Source organism: Stegodyphus dumicola, chromosome 6 (assembly GCF_044657685.1).
Source record: "Stegodyphus dumicola isolate Sdum_Otavi_A_Nest chromosome 6, ASM4465768v1".
Taxonomy (NCBI): Eukaryota; Metazoa; Arthropoda; class Arachnida; order Araneae; family Eresidae; genus Stegodyphus; species Stegodyphus dumicola.
In genome coordinates this window covers 50,668,388-50,690,754 of record NC_140773.1, presented here as the reverse complement: position 1 = coordinate 50,690,754, position 22,367 = coordinate 50,668,388, and the positions used below count along the sequence as shown (strand labels likewise).

Genomic DNA, 22,367 nt, shown 5'->3' with positions numbered 1-22,367 from the left:
GCATTGTTTCACTTTTCAAATTGTTGCCACCAAATATTATCGCCTTCTATTATATTTAAAGAAATTAAATAATGAAGAATCTGCATAAATGTATGTATGTTTCTTGCCCTGTGGTAAAACAATGGTACCTAGAGCTATCAAATTTTGAATAACGTAATCCTCCCGTGAATATGGGCATCTAGAAGACCAAATTTGAAATTTGGAATTTGTTTTATCGTCGATTTCATATTTTGTAAAACTTTAACCAATTTTTGATTAACAAACTCAAGGATTTCAAAGCATGCAATGACAATGTTGTACAGGGAAAACACTTTTATCCCCAGCGCGTGAGACTTGTGTATCCGAAATTCTAAAGATATGCTGATTTTAAAATTATTTTGCAATATTGCTCTTGAACTGAATTTTATGGTTTAAGTGTGAAGAACATGATATTTAACAAATAAAGTACTAAACAAAATGTTTAAAAAACATCTCTTTGGACGTAATTTAAAAACTGATTTTTTTTTTTTTTTTTTTCATATGAACTATGCCATAGCTGCCAAACTTGAAATATGCAAAACTGAGTGGTTCCTTGCACAATCAAAACTTTACAGATTTTTGTGCTGCATGATTACACCATTTCAAATGAATCCAAACTGATTTACATCAATTTTACAATATTCGATTCAGGTTATTAAACTATTTATAATCTAATTCAGATGTAAAATATATTAATATTCAATTAGCTATTCTGAATTTTATGTTCTTCAGTTAATTTTATTTTGTAAGTTTCATTATGTTTTTATGTAATATATACTAAGACAGTCATGAGCAAGAAAGAAAAAGGCAAGAAAAGAATTTCTTAAAATAATTTTAAATATTATGTTATAAATTTAGCAAAATAATAAAATATTATCAACAATCAATGTACACTGAGCAAAAAAAAGGGGGTCAGTTCTATATCTCCCGTTCTACTGGGCCTATTGACAAAATTCAAATTGCGTTCTTCATGTCTCAAAAGCGTGACTTAGGATATATATTAGATTTATATATAGCTCTATTCTAATATAGTTATTTTGACAAGAAATCAGACTTTTTCTGAAATAACATACCAATTTTTTTCCATATTTCGATCCTACGACTCAAAGTATGCCTAAATATGAAATTTTGTCAAATCTGGTGCAAAATTTATGGAGAAATTCACAAATTTATGCTGGCACTTTTTTTTTTTTTTTTTTTTTTCAGTTTGCGCCAAGAATAGTTCATCTGGCAAACTTCTTAATATATGTCAACCTATTTTCCTTTCCTGTGAGAAGGGGGAAGTCACAATCATTCCTTTTTTCAAATAATGTTCTTTATATTATATTTTTAATTATACAGTCAAAAGTCTTTAATCTGAATGTCCATAATCCTGCATAAAATGCATAATGCATTTACGCATATGCATAATACCTTTACACACGCACATATGTGTTTATGCATACGCATAATACATTTACGCATGCACATTTAATGTATAATGGACGGTATAAGCTAAGCTAAAATTATCTAATTATCTATTTCAGTTAATGTTGGAGATTGCGTTGTTCCTTAATCTTCTAATTGAATCCACCTTATTATTTTCTGCAGACTGTTAGAGCAATTTTATAAAAGTAAGCTTGAACTTTCGATTATGTCAAAAAGAATTTCCGATTCTGGAGCTGCCAAAGTATCTACAAAGCAAAAGCATGTTTCGATGTCCATCAAACAAAAAGTGGAATTGTTGCAAAAAATGGATAAAGGCATATCCTTTGTTTCCTAACCATTCCAAAATCTGTTTATCAATTTCACACTGCTCTGCAGGAAGGAGGACGTCACGGCGCGCAATGAACTGGAAGTTGATCTGGCAGCACTATCCTTATCTTCAGAGCAGATGTTTTTATTTTATTCGGCTTATAATTCCTTACTAAATGTAGTATTTCATCTCGATGTACTCCACCTTTGATATGATTTAAATCAAATTCCTTGTCATTATAAATATCAGGAATACACATTATTTTCTGGTTGCAATTTTCTAATTTCGACTATGCGTAATGTATGCTTTACGCAAGCGCTCGTTGAAAGAAATGTTTAATAAAGTAAAATAAATATTAAGCTTTTTTTTGTAAATTTTGATACCCTTTAGATCATAATTGCTTTTTATTTCATAAATTACGGTTTCATATTTTTATTTTTATAATTTCTGCATGCCATCTTACCAGAATTAAATTGATGATCTACAATCGGGAAAAACCGATAATCCGGAATAATTTTCATGATGATATGATGTTCTATAACGTAATTTAAATTTATACAAACATATAGTCGAAAACCAGTTGCTCTTCACTTTAACTGAGAACTCTCGAGAAACTTTGCGCTGATAACTCTGCCCATCATATCCACTGGCACCATTCTTACAACTAGACACAGCTAAGTTGTCTAAGTGTACTCCATCTCCCTCAAAGTTTGTAGGATTTTAGCTGGGACATCCTATATATACTGATGGGTATATATCTTGAACTGGCAAGACTTAGCCATGTTAGCAGGAAAAAAAAAAAAAAAAACACAGTTTTAAGTAACTGCTATCTGAACTAAAAATTAATAAAAACAAAATTTTTTATTAATAATTATTACATTAAAGTATTGCACATAACAGCTCTTCAAAATAGTACAAAAATATATGAATTTTCCAAAAGATAATTTAAATTAATCAAATGCAGTAACAAATACTCAAAAATCTCTTGACAGAATTAATTCCTTGAATAAAAGCTGTCATTCATTTTGACAAACATCTTTCTTCACCAACTACCAAGCAGTTTTCAGAATTACAAGACACAAAAGTGACAATTTTCTCTTTAAAAAAACTTGGAATTTCTACATCACAAAATTCAGAATCTTTCTTTTCTTCCAAACAGCTAGGATACTTTCCCCAACAGAACAAGTAATTATCTGAGGAAATTAAGAAAAAAAGATTAGATCCTTTTTACAAAACATGTACTTACTGGACAAAAAATTAGACCTCTGAGGTAATGGTGTAGGGGCTCAATTATAGCATAAGTGATAACAATTTTTAATTTCAAGTATTTTGTACTTTTGCATATGTAAAATTATTTTGTAAAAGCAATGTTTTGTTAATATTTATATTAATTTTATGTTGAATGGCAACAAGTACTAGTTCATGATAATTTTGAGTTTGAATTTTGATTCTAATGTTTATGTCATTTTAAGTACAGCTCATTTTAATACTTAAAAAATTAAAGCATTAAATTTAACTATTTCAGTAGTCATTCTTGCTGTTTCTAAATTATAATATGATTTGAATACTGGTAGTCAAAGGCTACAGTAGCATGAATGACAGCAACAATTTACCACCACATGAACTCTACAAGTTTGTGAATGATATTCATACTGATCTGAATACATTCTGCTATTAACAGGTCCAGAAGTCGGTCACATTTCTAAAATATTGCCGTCTCCTATAGATTTTATATTTTAAGTAGCAAAAAAATTTTCAATAGGATTTTGCTTCCAAAGACTATGACAAACTAAATGAAATATTTGTTAAAGAAGTGAGAGACAGTTCAAGCCTGGTACATTTTACAATTACAGTTTCTTCAAAAACTGTTTTACTACTGCTTCCCTGAAAAACTGAACTATCAGCAAGACAACAGAAAAAAGAAATACCTTTTTATCAAAAATATGAATAAATGCCTGCTGCTTCAAGTGCATGTTAACTGCAATAACAGAACACAATTCAGAGAATGTGAAGCATTAAACACATAAAAGAGCTACCTTCTGCTCATGTCAACACACTGCATATAGTTTTCATACAGCCTACGATGTATTCTGCACCTTGCATTTTTGCAGCATTTTTGTTATAAAATGGGAGAAATAGAACTCATTAGATTATATGGCTCATTTCCAATCTTCTACTATTCAATTTTTATAGAATTTAGCCCACTGCAGTTGTCTCATTTTGTGCACATATGTTAGCACTAGTTTTTTCCTCAGTACTCCATTCTATACCCATAGCATGAAATTTTCTGTATAATTTTTCTAAAACTGCAACATGTAGTCCATGAATGGTGTTTTCAGGCAGTTCTTTTCTTAACACACCAGTAAAGACACTTCATCTGACAATCTCCAACTTGCATTTCATTTTTGCTTCAATTTAGGTCAATATTTATGTTCAAATTTCAAACTGATCTTCAGTCTAAATCCAGTTTGCCCATGTATAAATGCTTAAATACTTTTGCATATGATGTATATCTAAGTAAATCTTTTTGTCATCTGTGGAAACATTAAAATATTCAGAAGTGGTTAAAAAAGGATATATTATTGTCTATCTCATTAAAATTCATGAAAAATAAAATATGAAGCATTAAAAAGAAATTTAATTTAAAAACTTAAAAGTTTTAATTATAAATAGGAGAAAACAACAAACCTACCTCGATCTTATTATAAAAATACATCAAGTAATAACTCAGTTGCACTCAGAAATTTATTTTCATGACTTAAATCTAATATATTCATTAGTATTTATATATATGGAATTTTTCTGTTAAGAAAACCTATTAGATGTGCTGTATATGTTCACCAGTGGCAACTAATATGCCTATAACTTTTTCCATTCCCACCCACAGATATATAGTGGTTAGCAGAGACAGTTATTATAATGTTGTCTCTCCCTCAGAAGGCAAAGATATATGCACCTATCTACCTCCCTTTTATGCAAAAGTAACTGTCTTGCATGCTGCAGCCTGGGCAATATCTTAGGTGATGAGATGGCTAAATGAAAAATTGATCCAGACATTTTTGATAAACAGTTAACCAACAAGTATCTAGCAATTGGAGTTTAAAAAAATACCAATTGTATCACTGCTTTAAAAGCAAACAACCATTAACTACATAATGTTTTTACTGCTAACGATAAAAATTATAAACTAAGAATATTTATTTTAAAACTAAGATATTAATGAAAAATTATAATTTATTATACATTAAAATTAAAAAATTAAAGCAATGTAAATTACCTTCAGAAACTGCCATGCTGTAAAAATCGCTACAAGCCACCTGACCTATATTAAAATTTTCTAGTTTTTCTATTCTTTGTGGTAGACTGTAATCTAATCCAGACTTACCACAACCAAGTTGAAAATAATGATTTGAGCCCACAGAGAACACTTCACCATTTTCTGAAATTGAGAGATTTATTATTATTGCATGAAAATAATATGAACGTGCAATTAAAATTCTGTAAATCAATTTCTCTGCAATAAGAAATGTAATTGAATAACTGATGAATCAAAACTACTAAATCTCTTCAAAATCTCTTTTTCTCTACAGAGGATAAAGGATAATTTGTGTGTGTGTTACATATATATTATTCTTTAAATTTCCCAAACTTCGATTTTCATTAAATTCAAAATACATGGAAAAAGTTTTAAAAGCCTTTAAAAAATTAAAAATTATACTTTTCATTCCATCTACATTTCTCAATTAATTTATAGCAAAGACACAAGAGATATGTCATGAAATTTTCAAATTTAAATCACTATAGTATCACCCATTAATAAAACATTCAGAAAAATATACTGTATCCTGACCATGAAGGCATTCAAGCATATTATTTTGCAGGGTTTCTATAATAAACGGAAACTAAAGTACTGCAGACCTACTAGACTAATAGCGAGTTATTGCTTCATCTTAAACAACTCACAAAATACTAAATTTTCTTTAGAAGGTTAAAATAACTTTTCTATTTAGACTTAAATTGAACAGAACAGGCATAACTTATGCTACAGATGATACTTCTACTACTTGTAGGTATTCAAATTAACATAATAGGCAATTACATTAAAAAAAAACAGATGATGTAATCTAAGACCTCACTTAAACTGATTAAATTAAACTGGCTCAGAATTTTACTGACACATATTTTAAAACATCGGTCAGCGAGATGCTAAAGCCAGAATACAAGTTTAAGTAGAGCTCACCCAGCAAGACACAGTTGTCAAGCTCTAATCTAAACATTCAAAACCCTCAACTTAAATATACACACACCTAATTTGCATTCTCGTGAAAAATATGGAAAGGAGAAATTAAAAGACTTCAATCATAATAACTAGTTAATTAACATAAAATACCTTGCAACTTTAAAATAAATAACCAAATTATCAACAAGTGTATTATATTCAACTCGCTCTCTCAAGCTGTCAATAAGGAAAATGATTGACTAATGAACAACACTTGCATCAATGTTTACTAATTAGCTTACTTTTTCCTTTTGATTATAAATTAAGGGAATCAATTTTTAAACAACATTTTCCTTCCATATTTCATCTTTATATTTGTGTAAATTTCGACTTTCTATAGTAAAAATAATATTTGGGTTGAGAAACAAATTAGTGCATCATGAAAATGATTTACTTGTCTGTCTTAAAAAAACTTCCAAGTTCTTTAATAGATAAGAAATATATTCAGTTTTAGTAAGAAAATCAATGGAATGATGGGGCAATTACATTATTAACAACAGCATCAGTTTTTGTTTTGCCATGCTAGTTTATTTGTAATTTCAGAATATGAAAATAGTCATTTTGTTAATTTGAAATACAGTTTACCAAACTGTAGAACTGATGATGAAGTGCTAATGATGCTTCCACTGTGTGAAATTTTTCTCCTATAGAAGAATATCGGGGAAGAGGGAGAATTACTCAGTATTGCATAATGTAGCAATAAAAGACCTAACTGATTTTAAAGGTCACCAGTACCCTTATATCCATTTATTACAAAACAGTTACAAACATCTCACTTTAGCTCAGTTTCATTATGATTGCTCTAAAACAAGGATATTTTTGTTTCTCAGAAATTTTACACTTTCTCTTCTTTTGATTTGCATTTTTACTTTCATCATTTTTAATTTTTACATTTAGGAAAACTGTTTTGCTTGACCCTTATCATTACAATACACAAACAGGTGAAATAGTGCAGTAAGTACAAACACAATACAAGCAACCATATACACATTGTTATACTGCTACTAAACTTGTGTCTATGAAGAATTAGATCTTACTGAAGAGAAAAAAAAATTATTTTTCCATGTCAGACACTATACTATGCATGTAACATGAGCTTCCCTTGGATATGTCTGTTACTGGTTCAAATGTACCTCTTTTCTACAACACAAAAATAAATTAGATATTCACTGTCACTCATATTAGAACATGGCCATGTTCCATTATGTTACAAATATAAAATTTTATGCATTTCATTCATTTCTTGTCTTAAGAAAAAAAAAATGTGAGGAAGTTATCCCAACAAATTAATTTCTGATCAGTATGATATTACATGTAACCTAATATTCAAGTTTTATTTCACACCATAACCACCCTTAAACAGAACATAAGCAACAACCTGTTAACACATATTATGTATTGCCAAGATTACATAAATATGTGTAAACCTTAGATAGCTACAAAGAATATTTAGGTAGTAATTAATGCAACTAAGTTATTTACATAGTATTTCCTTCCTCCCAATCTTGCAATTGAAAAGAAAAAGAATTTACTAAAAATTCAAAGAAGATAATACATTTGTGCTGCGCAACAAACCAAGGAAAATTAAACTGACCCTCAGCAAAATCAAAACTTGTAAGAATAACTAATATCAAGTTTTAAAATTATAGTTCATATAACCAGATTATTCATAAAACATGCCAGAAGCACAAAAGTATGATCCAAAACAAGTATACATATTCGACAATTCAAACTTTCTCCTGTAAAAAGTTCCATTTCCTTTAAGATATTCAAACTTGTTTTAAACTTCTATTTTCAATGCGGCAAAATGCTGATATAACATGCAGAGATATATTTGCAAAATGCTTAGAGAGGCAAAAAGAAACATGTATTCTTTTATGCATATTTTCCTATATAGTCAAGAATCAAAATAAATTTTAAAAAGTTATTATGATAATATTTCATGAACTTTTATTCTTATTGTTCTCAATTCCTGAAAGAATGTTTTCTGAGTATCTTAAACTGGATCTGAAGGTCATGAGAATTCATCCCATATAGGTCTCTCCCTCAAACTTTTATATAAACAAACTTTTCACCTCTAAATCTACTTATATGTTTAATAATAATAATAATAATAATAATCTCAGCATATTTATCTATTCTATGTAGAAATATTTTAAGGTAACATTATAATTTTTCATCATAGAGTAAACTATAAAAAATCATGATTTCTTCATTTCATCAAAAAAAGAAAAAGAGAGAAAGACTAAGATACAGAAGATATTTTCTTGAGCTGATAATGCATGTAATAGAATGTCTTTTAATATACATAAAATACTTCTTTGGCAATATCTCATTTTAGATATCCATGCAACAAAAATATGAACACAAATTTACATGTAATCCTTAATGGTAACATCAACAGTTTCATGAGCTAATTATGAAAACCATAAGATTTCTTTTTCAATGCATATGGTACTTAGCTGGCAATAAGGTACTTCACTAGCAGTTGTATAGTTCAGTTGGCTATACAACAATAACCCAAAAAAAATTAATTTAATATTTCTAAATTGTTAATCAACATTGTTGTTAAAAATAGCACAATGATCAATTTTAAAACAACTCTAATACTTTTTTTAACAGTGGCAGTTAGTAGCAGTTGTATAAAGAATAATAAATTTAATTTAAAAAGTCATTCTACAAATTTGCCCTTTCCGGCAATCTATTTTTGCACTGCAAAAATTTTACCTTTGATAACAAAATAGGTTACTATAGTTTAGGTATACCACATTTAGGATGATGTTTCAATCATACTGAAATAAATTTACAGTTTTATTGTTAATTATTTGAAATAGCAAGTGAAGAATATATAATGCACTAAATGGCATATGGGTGTATTATATTTTTTAAACAATAAACTCAATAATGAACACAAAAAGATACACAACTAATACCATCCTTTCCAGCATGCACCAATAACATACAGCTGATCACTGATTAAGGCAAAAATAAAAGAAATTATAATAACAATAATTATACCTTTAAGAAAAATAATAAACATGGGAACTGTTCTGTTATCAGACCAGGTCCAGAAATGTATGTATGTATGTATGCATGGAGGGATGGATGTGTTCATGTATATATGTACATACATACGTATGTGTCTATATGTGTACACATATATACACACATACTTATGTACACATGTGCATACATATATACACTTCTGAATCCAGTCCTGATAACAGAAGAGTACCTAAACATGTATTATTAAAAATCTAAATCCTATTAAAAGATTAAAAGAAATGTATGAACTTTTCTTTTTATATGTACAAGACAAAATCAGTATGAATGATGTAGATATTTACCACAAAGAAAAAGAGTATGAGATTTTCCAGCGCTAATAGAAACTATTTTGCATTCAGACAGAGGTTTAGATTCAATTGGGGTAAATTCTCTTACTTCTTCTACTTGATAACCTTCTCCTGAATCCATACCTAATTTGTTGTGTCTAAATTTAAAAAATATGATTTTAATATCATTAGTACAAAATTGTTTTTAAGTAAACAGTACAAAATGCATAACCCTTCTTTTTAGGCATGCTGAGTTAAGATCAATGAGTAATATTTTTGCAATATTGAAAATATGCTGCTTAAACTGAATTTTAAAAAATCATTCCAACATTTCAATTATATTCATGACAATCCCCCCCAATTCAGAAAGTTCATCTTACATAAAAAAACAGGTAATTGGTATTTAAATTTATTATTCATGCATTTGAATATTTCAATTATACTAAATTTGCAATTTTGTGAAGTATTACATACTACATACCATATGAATTTCACAAAGGAAGAAATGAAAGCAACATTAACAAATAGCCATCATTAACCCTCCACGTACAGCCCTCACGATTTCCAAGTGATATGAAATCTGTCTCATAATATGGGTCACGTGAAAGTAGCATGCATAAGTTTATTTCCCTTTTCTCCCTCTCTCTATTCTTATTATTTTCAATATAGATCTCACTTTTCCTCCGTTTAGCTGAAGCTATTATAATATTCATATTTCATGCTTCCTTTTATACCAAATGGCACTACAGGTTTATATCAATGTAAGGGAAAGCTATTGTTTCTTCACAGCCAAACATGATGGATACTGTTGATTCTTTCATTGTGAAATGATAAGAAAATAGTAAATATGCTTAGTTCTGTTCATGATGTGTCACCTGTATCAGTTTATTCAGGGACAACAAAAGAAAAACCAAAGATAAAAGTGATTTATGATTATAATTTTAAATTTTACAATGGTGTCAACAGATGCGATCAGGAGATGTCGTACTACCCTAGTACCCGAAAAAAACTTTGTAAATATTACAAGAAAAAATTTTTTCCATACATTAGATCGAACAATGTGGAATTCATATATAATATACAGAAAAATAACAAACATGAAAAAATCCCTTCTTGATTTCAAGCTAGCTGTGATCGAGGAAATCTTTGACAAATATTCTTCTTTACACTCATCAATACGGTCTAGAGATGATAGCATGAACTTTATTTGCCATGTAGGGAAGCATTCTGGAAGCCACATACCACTAAATTCTATAAAAAAAAAAAGGAAACTAGAAGGCAATGTGTTGTTTGTTGCTCCAAAAAAACAACAATGAAAAAAGTATGCAAAGACACTCACATTTGGTGTGAAGAATGCAAAGTTAGATTATGTTTAGAGCCATGTTTCAAAGTTTAAAACAATAAAAAAAAAATTTGTATACTAATAAGTGAGTACAAGTAATATTATTATTAGCTGTAAAAATTAATTAGCATGTATATTTATGAAAATCAAAAAGACCATAAGTATTTTTAGATTTTTATTCCATGCAGGATAAAATCATGTGAGCCGTATTGTATGCTTTTTAAAAATTAAAAGCTATTAAAATTTCTGCATTATACTAATTTTGTTTATAAAGATGCAAATAGTAATTTATAAAAATAGAACAAATTTATTTAAAAAAAAAAAAAAAAAAAAAAAAAAAACCACCCCATTTTTTTTTAGGGCTAGAAATGCATCAAAATTGAGCAGTACGCGGAGGTTTAACAAAGGGCATCCAAAACAGTAGACTTGTGAACCTGTAAGAGATCATTTTTGAAATTTCAAAGACAGTGATTTCTTTTCAAAGGACTCTCAAAGTCCTAAAAGATCATCAAAAATCAATCAAATGAATCTTTGAGTTTAATTGAGAAAAATCAGATGCTGCATGTGTAAAATCAAAGGAATGTAATTAAATCATATTCTTATTAAGAATCAAAACCTGTAGTGCCATTTGTTTTTTTAATTTTGTCCAGACATCAAAATGCTCCTTTCTTTGATGTGATAATTATGAGTGGGTTTGTATTAAATATCTATTCTTAAATAACAGTGATGATTAGCAACAGCAGATGCTGCATGTATGAAACAGACATGACAGGAATTAATCATATATTCTCATTAAAAATTAGAAACTGCATTTCTATTTGTTCTTACATTTTGTCCAGACATTGAAATGGCCCTTTCTTTAATATGATAATTATGAGTGAGTTTATATTAAATATTTATTCTCAAACAACAGTGATTATTAACTGGTGACAATTAAAAAACAAGCCATGGGGCTGAAAAGGTTTATTGCATGTCTGGATGAGTTAAGAAACTGTAATTCATTGTGAATTCCTTGAGTTTGGTGAAATAACAAATTGTGAAGTCTACTCTTGGCAATTCACTAGCCTGCATTCAAAAATATAAGTAAGACTACATACAATAGCCATACGAAAAGGAGTCCTACTTTTTCACGGTAAGGCAACTCGTCCAAACAGAAACATGGGAGAAAACACTGAATTCAGAACACCTGCTTCACAGCTAATTTTCCATGCAGGGTTGCTTCAGATTATAATTAATAGACAACAAAAAAAAATTTTGATGATGGGCTATATGGTATGTATCAATATTTGGAGTCTAAGAAATTCAAAAATTATTTACAAATTATTTTCTAGATGGGAAAAAATTATAGACAATAACAGCAATCCCATTACTGACTAACTTTCATGTCTTAAGACATGTTTAAGCTCATGAAATGTTTAAGTTCGTGTCTTTTACTTACTTGACAGTCCTAACTAATGTATCTAGAAACATTTGCATTCAATAGCATTTAAGATTATTAAACTTAATCTACATGGATATGTACTTGAGACTTTAGAATTTTCGATTTCATTTATACAGTTCTACTTTTAAAAATTCATTTATGGTATCAAAACTTTAAAATGTACTAAGGAATCATTTGATTTTTAAAAATTTTTAGTGAAATTTATATAAAAAATTAAACAAATACATTGTGATTATTAATAAACTTGCATATTCACAACATGGACTAGTGAATAATGTGCATAATTATATCGAAGTGCGTGTAAATTATTAAGTATAGGAAATATCAAATTGTAACATTATACTATATCAATGAAGAAAACCATAATTTATTTCATTATGAATAAAAATTTTAGAAACAGCTTGTACAAGAAAAAATTTTAATGTCCACTTCATTTACTTATGTGAAACTCTGAACTTGCAAATTATACCTTATTCTTCAAAATTTCTATTGAATATTTTATTTTTTATGAATTTATACAGTTAAAGAAAAGTCCAAGAATGAGAAAGCAAATGTAATTTAGTGAATTATAAAAGCACAAAATGAAATTATTACTGCATTTCTTTTAACATTTTAAAATGCACATACCGGTTATTGCCACAAGCAAGTAATGATTTATCATCAGTAATTAAAAAAGAACAATCCACTCCACAAAAAACTTTTTCAAGCTTCGATTTGCTTGAAATTTTAACCAGCAAAGGATAAATTTGAAATTCAGCTTTCTTCAATCCAAGGCAACCTATAAATATATGCAACAGTTATTTCTTTTGACAAAGAAATGATAACCAGAAGCAGATTTATGGAATCATGCGAGTTGCAATCATGAAAGCCCTGCTCTCAAAAGAGCTTCAAAACCACTTATTTACTTTATAGCAAACATGCCTTATAGAAAAAGGTTTCCAAATGTTCTGATGCTCCCCTCCTTTCATAAATCTGCCACTTTTAGTAACTGAATATTTTTTCACAGAAAAATAATTAGAACACTAGAAAATTACAGAATAGTATCAAAAAATTTCAAAATGCTTGTTAGCAATTTTATTTTTAGATTTCTGAAAACTAAAAATGCTAGTGGTGTTTTCTATTTATGCACTCCATTCTTATATTAATTATCAAACATTAATTCAAAATATCTGCAAAAGTACACACCTAAAGGCAATAACTTTCAACAATATCACCATGAATAACTACCCAATTCATATGAGATATTTGAATGAATAGATGATGTAGTTAATTTAAAAGACAATTTTTTAATGCCAGAGCTGTTTTTTTTTTTTTTTTTCCCCACTTGAAAACTCTTCTGACTTCTGCCACTTTTCTATGACTTCTTGCCTGACATAATTTAAGCTTACTATAGAAATCATCCACCATTTTATAAATCCTATTTCTCTCCTGAACCCCCCCCCCTTTTTTTTTTTCAGATTGATTTGGTATTTACAATTCATTTCCTTCTGCTAATCTTTAAAAAAAAAAAAAAAAAAAAGTTTAAGAATGATAAGTGTTTAAAATTATTTGCAATGAAATTTATTGTGTCATTTTTAAGTTCTGTTTCATGAGTTTATATACATTTTTCTTGGCATTTCATTATAAAAGTTGAATTTTATTGTGGTACATAACATTATATTCTTTTATGAGAATTTAAAATTTTATCATAAAAAATGTATCTGTTATAATAATTTCAAATTTTTGAAGTTATAAAACATACTCTTCACTCTCTTTTAAAACAAGAATGGGAAAAGAATATGTATTATGTGACACTGGTCTTTTTTACAAGACTTCTGAATTACATGAAAAGGCCCTTTCCTGAAGATATAGCTTTTTTATTGCCTCTCAATACTGAATAATCCTTTTTCCTAAATTTAAATATGTGTTACTTAAGAAAGAAAATAATATTCATTATACACTGACTACTTAAATGGAAATCTTAATCACATAAAAAACTTCAGTTGAAAATGAATAAATAATAGCATTGCAACATGAAAACCTGTGGCAATCAAATATCCATTCAACAATACGACTTATGCCAAGCCATATAAATTATATAGACAGAGATTATCTAACATCATAAAGAGGGATTACTTTCTTCATTCTTCTGCTGAAATGACTGTTGCAAGATTGGCATGATCTTTGTTAATTTTCAAGGTCAACAAGAAAGTACCCAATTTTTTGTCCTCCTTTGATACAAATCAGATAAGTTTTTTTACTAGAGTTATTTCGTTCAAGTTTTCAAGTCAAGAAAAAAATAAAACATAAGTTTCCTTTAATAACTTTCAATAGCAAACTTTCAAAATTTAACTGTAAAAATTAACTAAAAAGAATAATAAATAAATAAATACAAATTAATGTTCTGATTACTTAATTTTATTTCTATAAATACAAAATAAACACATTAAAACAGTAATATAACTCCTGATAGACATAAGAAAAGATTTAAGCATAGTTGTATTTGCTTATGATCAACATAACAAAAAGTTATAAAATTACATATATCATTACCATGAGTATTATAACCCCAGGCAAAAACATCATTCTCATCAGAAAGTGCTAACACATGCCTAGGACCACATGCAATTGATTTTATATTGTAGCTAAAGAGAGCTGCTAGAATTCTAGGCTAGAGAAAAAATAATCATAACATTAAACACAAAGAGTATATAGTGGGAATTTCATCAATGATACATACAATAATATGTTTTACATGATGCTAGAGTTTCATTTAAATCTCTAAAATTTTTTAATTAACATTCAAACACAACTAAAAAAATAAAACTATTTATTAGTAATGTAATCACCATCATTGTCTGCAATCTCTGCCTATCTGGAAACCGGGGTGACAGCACCACATTTGAAAAACTGATGTTTCCTAGAGATATGCAACAAGCAAATGGTGTATTGATCAGCCTAAAGAAATTATGTCTGGGAGTAACTGTGTAATTAATAACTATGTGATTATTAATTATGTTAGTTGGGGTAGGAAATCTCAACTGAATTCCATGATTTTTTTGTTGCATACTTTAGAAAGAATAAAGCTGTGTACATATACCACTTAATATGTTTTTCATTCGATAAATCAATTTTCAATCCATTAATCACAAAATTGCAAATTTAGTATGGTTTAACACACACCTCCATAAGAAGTACTTAAACACTAATAATTTTATTCTGATCTAAACGAAATTTAGAAGTCAAACAACAGAAATCAGCGTTATATTTACAAAATTTTCACAGGACTAGTTTCGATGGTTTTACCGAACCACCATACTCAGCTGCAAAACCGCAAATGAACAAGATAGGAAATAATGATTAGATAAGATAAGAAAGCCTGGACAAGAATAAGCAAGTGGCGCCATCTGTTGGTGAAACCAGAACTAAAACATAATTTCTTTAAAGGCCGAAGGCAAATTTGGATTGGAATTAGGATCGTTAACTAGAACAGAAAGATTTTTATGAATGTGAAATGCCTCTAGAAAATCCAGTTCTCCAATGGAAGATGTTTTTTGAATAATTTTGGCAGCAGAAAAATTGAAAGTGTGGTTTTCGGACCAACAATGTTGAGCAACAGAAGACTTCTGTGTTTCCTTTTTTCTGACATATGCCTCATGTTCCTTGACTCGAAATTTTAAGGCTCTCTTAGTTTGGCCAATGTAAATTAAACCACACTGGCAAGGAATCCTATAAATACCCCAGGAATTCATATCCGGAATGGGGTCCTTGAGTATGGAAATCGGAATTTTATTGATGGGAGAATAAACAACCCGAAAGTTAAATGTCTGCAAAATATGTGCAACTTTATAGCTAATTGATGGAAAGAAGGGAATGACAACAGAATTTTTATAATCTCCTAAAACAAGAGTATGCCTTTTAGTGTGTTGAGATGAGAATTTTTTAACTGCTTGATTAATAACGTTGGGTGAAAAGCCCCTGTCAATAGCTATTGCTTTTAAATAATTTAGTTCTTCATCAAGGGCTAGTTTGGAGGAGCAAACTTGAAGAGCACGGAAAACATAGGAATGAAATGAAGCTAACTTTTGTTTAGTCGGATGGTTCGGTAAAACCATCGAAACTAGTCCTGTGAAAATTTTGTAAATATAACGCTGATTTCTGTTGTTTGACTTCTGAATTAGTATTTATTCGGCATGTTATTGTGTCTTAATTAAACGAAATTTCTTAGAAAAAAGTGCGGCCAGAAAATGATGGCAACAGCATTTACGAGTGGGCTGATATTACAAGTGTCATTTCAAACATATTATATCATAAAGTACATTCTTGCTTCTCATAAAGTACATTCTTGCTTCACATCTCAGTTTAAATTAAATTATTCATATATTTACATGCTTATTAATTCTATTCTATTTGAATAATGAAATATCATATATAGGATGATCAGATACACTAAACCAGCAATTCTCAACCAGTGTTACATAAGAGAAAAATAGGTGGTATGCAAAGAAACAAAGAATTCTGACTATTAAATTCAAAAATTAAATGCCCCAACATCCTGTTAAAGTCTTTCTCTAACTCTCATAAATTTATATGATCTGAGTTTTGATAAAGGTCAACATCCACTCATAGATTTTAGCAAAATGCTCAGTTTTTATATTCACAAACATTCTTCTAGCCACAGACATAACACAATTTGTCATAAATGATATTTCAAAAGGAGTAACACAAATGGATGCTGTATTTAATAGGAAATAAAAAATAAGTTCCTATAAAAACATAATAATATATCATTAATTCTTCTAAAGTTGATCAATTTATTAGCATGTCTACACTTTACGTGACCACAATTTCCAGGCTCACATTGCACTATTTTCAATTAGAATCATATTTTTATGTCGATTTGCTGTCCCTAACAGCACGTATTTTGTCTTCTTTTTACTTTGTATTCCTCACTTTTTTACACAATTTGAGAATATCATCGTTTGTTTTTAAAGAACTTATAATATATTGTGCATTTAAATATTTATGAAAGAATGATAAAACAAACCTAGATTTTCATAATGGAAAAAATGGCTAGGATTAACTAAGCGGAAAAATGATGATTCACAGGTGATGGATAAAGGAGAATTTACTAGCACTACGAATACTGAAAAAGAAAGGAAAACGTTTTCTAGAAAATACAGTCAAAAGTCGTTAATTCGGACACCCATAATCCGGACCTCAAAGCTAAAAACTTTCTGCGCATGCGCTGCGTTGGCACATGCGCACAGGCATTTTACGCATGCGCGTAAGACCTTGACTACTGCGCATATGCGTGTGCACAAGTGCAGAATACGTTTTCGCCTGCGCGTTTAATGTATAACGGACGGTGTAAGCTAAAATTATCTAATTATATATTTCAGCTAATGTTAATGATTGCATTGTTCCTTAAACTTCGAATTGGATCCTGCTTATTATTTTTTGCAGACTGTAAGAGCAATTTTATAAAAGTAAACTTGAATTTTCGATTATGTCAAATAGAATTTCCGATGCTGGAACTTCCAAAGGATCTACAAAACGAAAGTATGTTTCGATGTCCAACAAACAAAAAGTGGAATTGCTGCAAAAAATGGATAAAGACACGAAGAATGTGACAGAGAGGTTAGTGAAAACGAAAAAATTTCGATTGACAAGTTAGTCGCTATTCTCGGCACAGCAATTAACGGGACTTGAACAGCGGAACTTTGTAACTGAACAAGAAATTATGTCTGTTTATAGAATTAAAGAGAAAGTATTATCACATAAAACGAAGCAATTTAAACAACTTACATTGAAAGAAATGTTTAATAAAGTAAACAAATAAATATTAAGCTTTTTTTTTTTTTTTTTTTTTTTTTTTTTTTTGTAAATTTTGATACCCTTTAGATCATAATTGCTCAATATTTTATAAATTACGGTTTCATATTTTTAATTTTAGAATTTCTGCATGCCATCTTACCAGATTTAAACTGATGATCTATAATCCGGAAAAATCGATAATCCGGAATCGCCGAAGTCCCGACGAGTCCGGATTAACGACTTTTCACTGTATAATGAAAGTTATTTATCATTTGGGCTTACTTAGAACGAAGATGAAATGGATCCTTAACCTCAATGGGTTGTCTGTGGTGAACTATTATCCTCAAGGCAAGAAACCATTGTTTCTTAACCCATTAACCGCCAAAAGGAATGTTTCTTTTCTCAAGAACATAATAACAAATACTAAATTAAGCATTTATAAAATTTACATTGAAAATTTAAAAAATGCTCTTACCTGTGGAAAAAGTGAGTGTTGCGTTCATGCAACGTCAGCGGAATAAGACTACGGATGTTTAGTGAGTAGGATTGGACTCGTGTGATGTTTCTTTTGAGTGGAGCACAGGATCACTTTTTAGCTGTATAACGTTTTAAAATCTACAAATCACTTTACTTGTAATTAATTTAATATTAAAATATACATTTTATTTCTTTTATAAATACAGATTATTTCATTTGAAAGATTCAAGCATGAAAAGCTTGATTATAATCATGGTGTAAAGCTACATTACATACTTTGCATCTATAAACAGTCTGGCTATGGTACTCTTTACAACAGTCTTTTGTTATCAACGGACTTTACAATAAAATGTCTACCATCTCCATGCAATGGTTTTTGAATGCTGAATTTACTAGGTCTTCCTGTTGCTGATCTATTTCTGGCTAATTCTACACTCTCAATAGGAGTTTGCAAAAGGAATAATGCATTCTCGTGTCTGAAATCTGAAAGAGACTATATTTCCAGTAGTAAAAAGTGGTGATATTTAGTAAGTTTAGATACGGTCTCCCTTCATATAATTTATCAGTATTGTCAAATGCAAATTCTGCTTCATATTCCTGTACTGCAAACGTGATATCAATTCTCGTACAACAGGAACAGAAATGTCCTTATCAAAAGACCAATACATTTTTTTCTTGAGGTAAAGAATGATATCCTGTAAGCAATTATATTCCAATAAATCTTCTCATATAGGCTTCAAATGCAATAAATTCTGGGTTTTTCTTTTTTTTTTTTTTTTTTTTTTTTTTTCCCCTGAGCATATATAGTTGTCTGTTCAACGAGAAGAGAGTAAATGTCTAAACCAAAAAGAAAATAGAAAATCTGTGCACTAGTTTTACCTTGTGTTTTGTCTTTTATAATTTCTCTTCTATCTCTTTCTTTGTGTTCTTTCTGAGACATAACTAACAGTTCCTTTTTTATCCACTTCAAGATTTCAGTCTTCTGCTTTTTAAACTTTTTAGTATGACTATAACTGCTTTTAGAAGGCTGAAACTTAACTTCTAATGTGAATTTCAACTTCCCCAGAAGTATCATTTGGTAAAATATCATTATCATTATTTAAAACATTGCCATTCCTTTCTTCTTCGTCTCTAGCCTCTGCAATTTCTGGGGGAACAATAACAATATCAGTTTCATTTTGGTCATTATTAACATTAACATCATCTGTTTCTTCATCAAAAAATTTTTGAAGGGCTTCTTCTAATGTAAGATACCTCATTTTAGACATTTTTAAACAACCAGAACATCGAAAGGAATGAGTGAAAAAGGAGATTGACTACCCGTTTCCTGCTGACGTTGCATCAACGCAACACCTGTTTTCCCCTTCCTTCCCAACACAAATATAAACATCTGACTGATGTAATGTTCTGATAAATGGTGACCTTGACTAAAAATAGATCACTCATAAAGACCGAGATTCTTTCGTTAAATATTTTCAGCAAAAATACCCGGTCAAAAATTTTGCTTAAAGTATGAGATTAATTATTATATACAAAATGGTTGTTGAAGGCAAATATTTTTTACAGAAATAATCTTCATAATATTCCCTACACAAAATCATCTGCTGGTATAAAATATCTTAAGTAGTTATATTTATATACACATTTATTTTGACCGTTGCGTCAACACAATACCAGCGGCTAATGGATTAAAAGACATCATGAATCTAAGCATACCAATTCAAAGGATGAATGTAAAGAGGAAATTATCAGAGTTCAAAAGTAGTAAAGAAGTAATGAAAGGTTTTGTTGCTTCATGTAAAAAAGCCTTGGAAGCTAGTTCCCTAGTAAGCCTAAAAATTGCCAAGACAAAGCAGGCTTACACTATTGGAGACAACCTTATATTGCCAGAAGCTAAAGGTATCGTTTCAACATTATTCAATGAAAATGAGGCTAATGAACATAATAATATTGCATTATCAAATGATACAGTAAATCAAAGAATTCACGAAATGGCAAATTACATTAAAAATGCACTTGTTCAAAAAATAAAACACAGTAAGTTTTTCACATTGCAACTGGACGAAAGTACTGATATAATGAATTTTGTTCAATTATTAGTTTACATATGTTTGGAAGCAGATAAACGAAATGGCAAAGAGTATTTTGTGAATCTCTTCATGATAGAGCAACTGCAAATGCAATTTTCAAAGTAAATGACAATTTTATATCTGAGACTGATATTCCTTGGAATAAGTGCATTGCCATATGCAGTGATGGAGCTTGGGCTTCAACAAGAAAACATTTTGTGTTATTTCTCAAATAAAGAAAGTCACACCTGAAACTAATTTTATGCACTGCTCCATTCATTGTGAAGCTTTAGTAGCAGAAACAATCTCCCAAAACATGAAAATTATTTTGAAAATTCAAGAATATTTATGATTTTATGCCAAAAGATGTGCTGCGAACATGAAACGCTTTTGTTATATTCTGAAGTACGGTGGTTATCCAAAGGCAAAATTTTAAATCATATTTTTGAACTTTGATCAGAAATTCAAATTTTCTCCGTGATTCAAAATTTTAATTACAAAAATGTTTATTTAGTGAATTATGGTTGGCAGATTTAGCATATTTAGCTGATATTTTTGGAAACTTAAATGAATTAAATTTAGGATTACAAGGACAAAGTGTTACTTTGTTTACCACTAGAGATAAAATAAATGCAAAGATAAAAAAACTAGCAATAATAATCAAAGAATTGAATAATAATATTTTAAGTTTTTTTTTCACTTTTAGAAAGTTTTCTAACCAAAAATAATTTGAAAATAAAAGAAAAATTAGCATCCAACATTAAAAATCATTGTTTTTCATTGATAAATACGTAGCGTATTTGTAAACTAAATACCGTTTCCTTCTAGCACCGTCGCAGCGCTGTGGTAGGCGTCCCGCACATGCGCACTAGTCTTTCTTGTTCACTGACTTTCAATTGTCGCCTTTTTGGTTGTTCTATGTTGTGTTTTCAGTTTGCTGTGCACATGCAAAATGTTTAAGACAATTAGTTCTCCCGCTGACTATGAGATTCGTGCTGTGATTAAATTTTTGAACGCGACGAATGTTAAACCGGCCGAAATGTATCGTCAAGTGACAGAAGTTTACGGTGAATACGCGATAACTGATGGAATGGTGAGAAAGTGGGTAAGAATGTTTAATGCAGATCGAACAAATGTCCACGCTGAGGCTCGGAGCGGTCGGACTTCTGTTGTCACCGATGATTTGGTAAGGAAAGTTGGTGAAGCAATTCATGAGAACAGACACTTCACAATGACAACTCTTTCAGAGGCATTTCCACAAACTGTTTTGTTCGAAATTGTGTCTGACCACTTGAATTATCGCAAACTGTGTTCCCAATGGGTTCCAAAAATGCTCACTGATGTTCACAAAACAAAGCGACTTGGTAGTGCCCTGACATTTCTCACACGGTACAGTGATGAGGGAGAAAACTTTTTAAACCAAATTGTGACAGATGATGAAACCTGGGTGTGTCATTTCACACCAGAATCGAAACAACAATCGATGGAGTGGAGACACACTCATTCTCCAAAAAAATAAAAGTTCAAAGTGACAATGTCATCACAAAAAATCATGTGTACTGTCTTCTGGAATAGGTAAGACATTTTGCTTACTGAATTTCTTCCCAGAGGTGAAACCATTAATGCGGCACAATATTGTGAGACTTTAACAAAACTAAGGCATGCCATTCAAAACAAACGAAGAGGAATGCTCAGTAAAGGAATTGTGTTGCTCCATGACAATGCTCGGCCCCATACTGCTGGTGTCACTCAATCGTTAATTCGACAGTTTCATTGGGAGCAGTTCGATCACCTGCCGTACAGCCCGGACTTGGCGCCGTCCGACTATCATTTGTTCCTGCACATGAAGCGCGAGCTTGGTGGCAAGCGCTTTGATCT

The 22,367-nt window shown here is 29.9% G+C and overlaps 1 protein-coding gene across 3 annotated transcripts in view; it reads right to left on the bottom strand.

The window, feature by feature from the left end:
* Positions 1–2,595: 2,595 nt before the first annotated feature.
* Positions 2,596–22,367, bottom strand: part of LOC118187926 (serine/threonine-protein kinase Nek8-like) — a 76,385-nt gene continuing 56,613 nt past the window's right edge. For all 3 annotated transcript variants that reach the window (XM_085818304.1, XM_085818307.1, XM_085818305.1), the window contains 5 exons: positions 14,680–14,797; positions 12,775–12,925; positions 9,380–9,522; positions 5,031–5,192; positions 2,596–2,946 (listed from right to left, as the gene is read on the bottom strand). In XM_085818304.1, the coding sequence (XP_085674430.1) occupies positions 2,774–2,946; positions 5,031–5,192; positions 9,380–9,522; positions 12,775–12,925; positions 14,680–14,797 (747 nt within the window). In that variant the 3' untranslated portion in view covers positions 2,596–2,773. The remainder of the gene's footprint in view (positions 2,947–5,030; positions 5,193–9,379; positions 9,523–12,774; positions 12,926–14,679; positions 14,798–22,367) is intronic.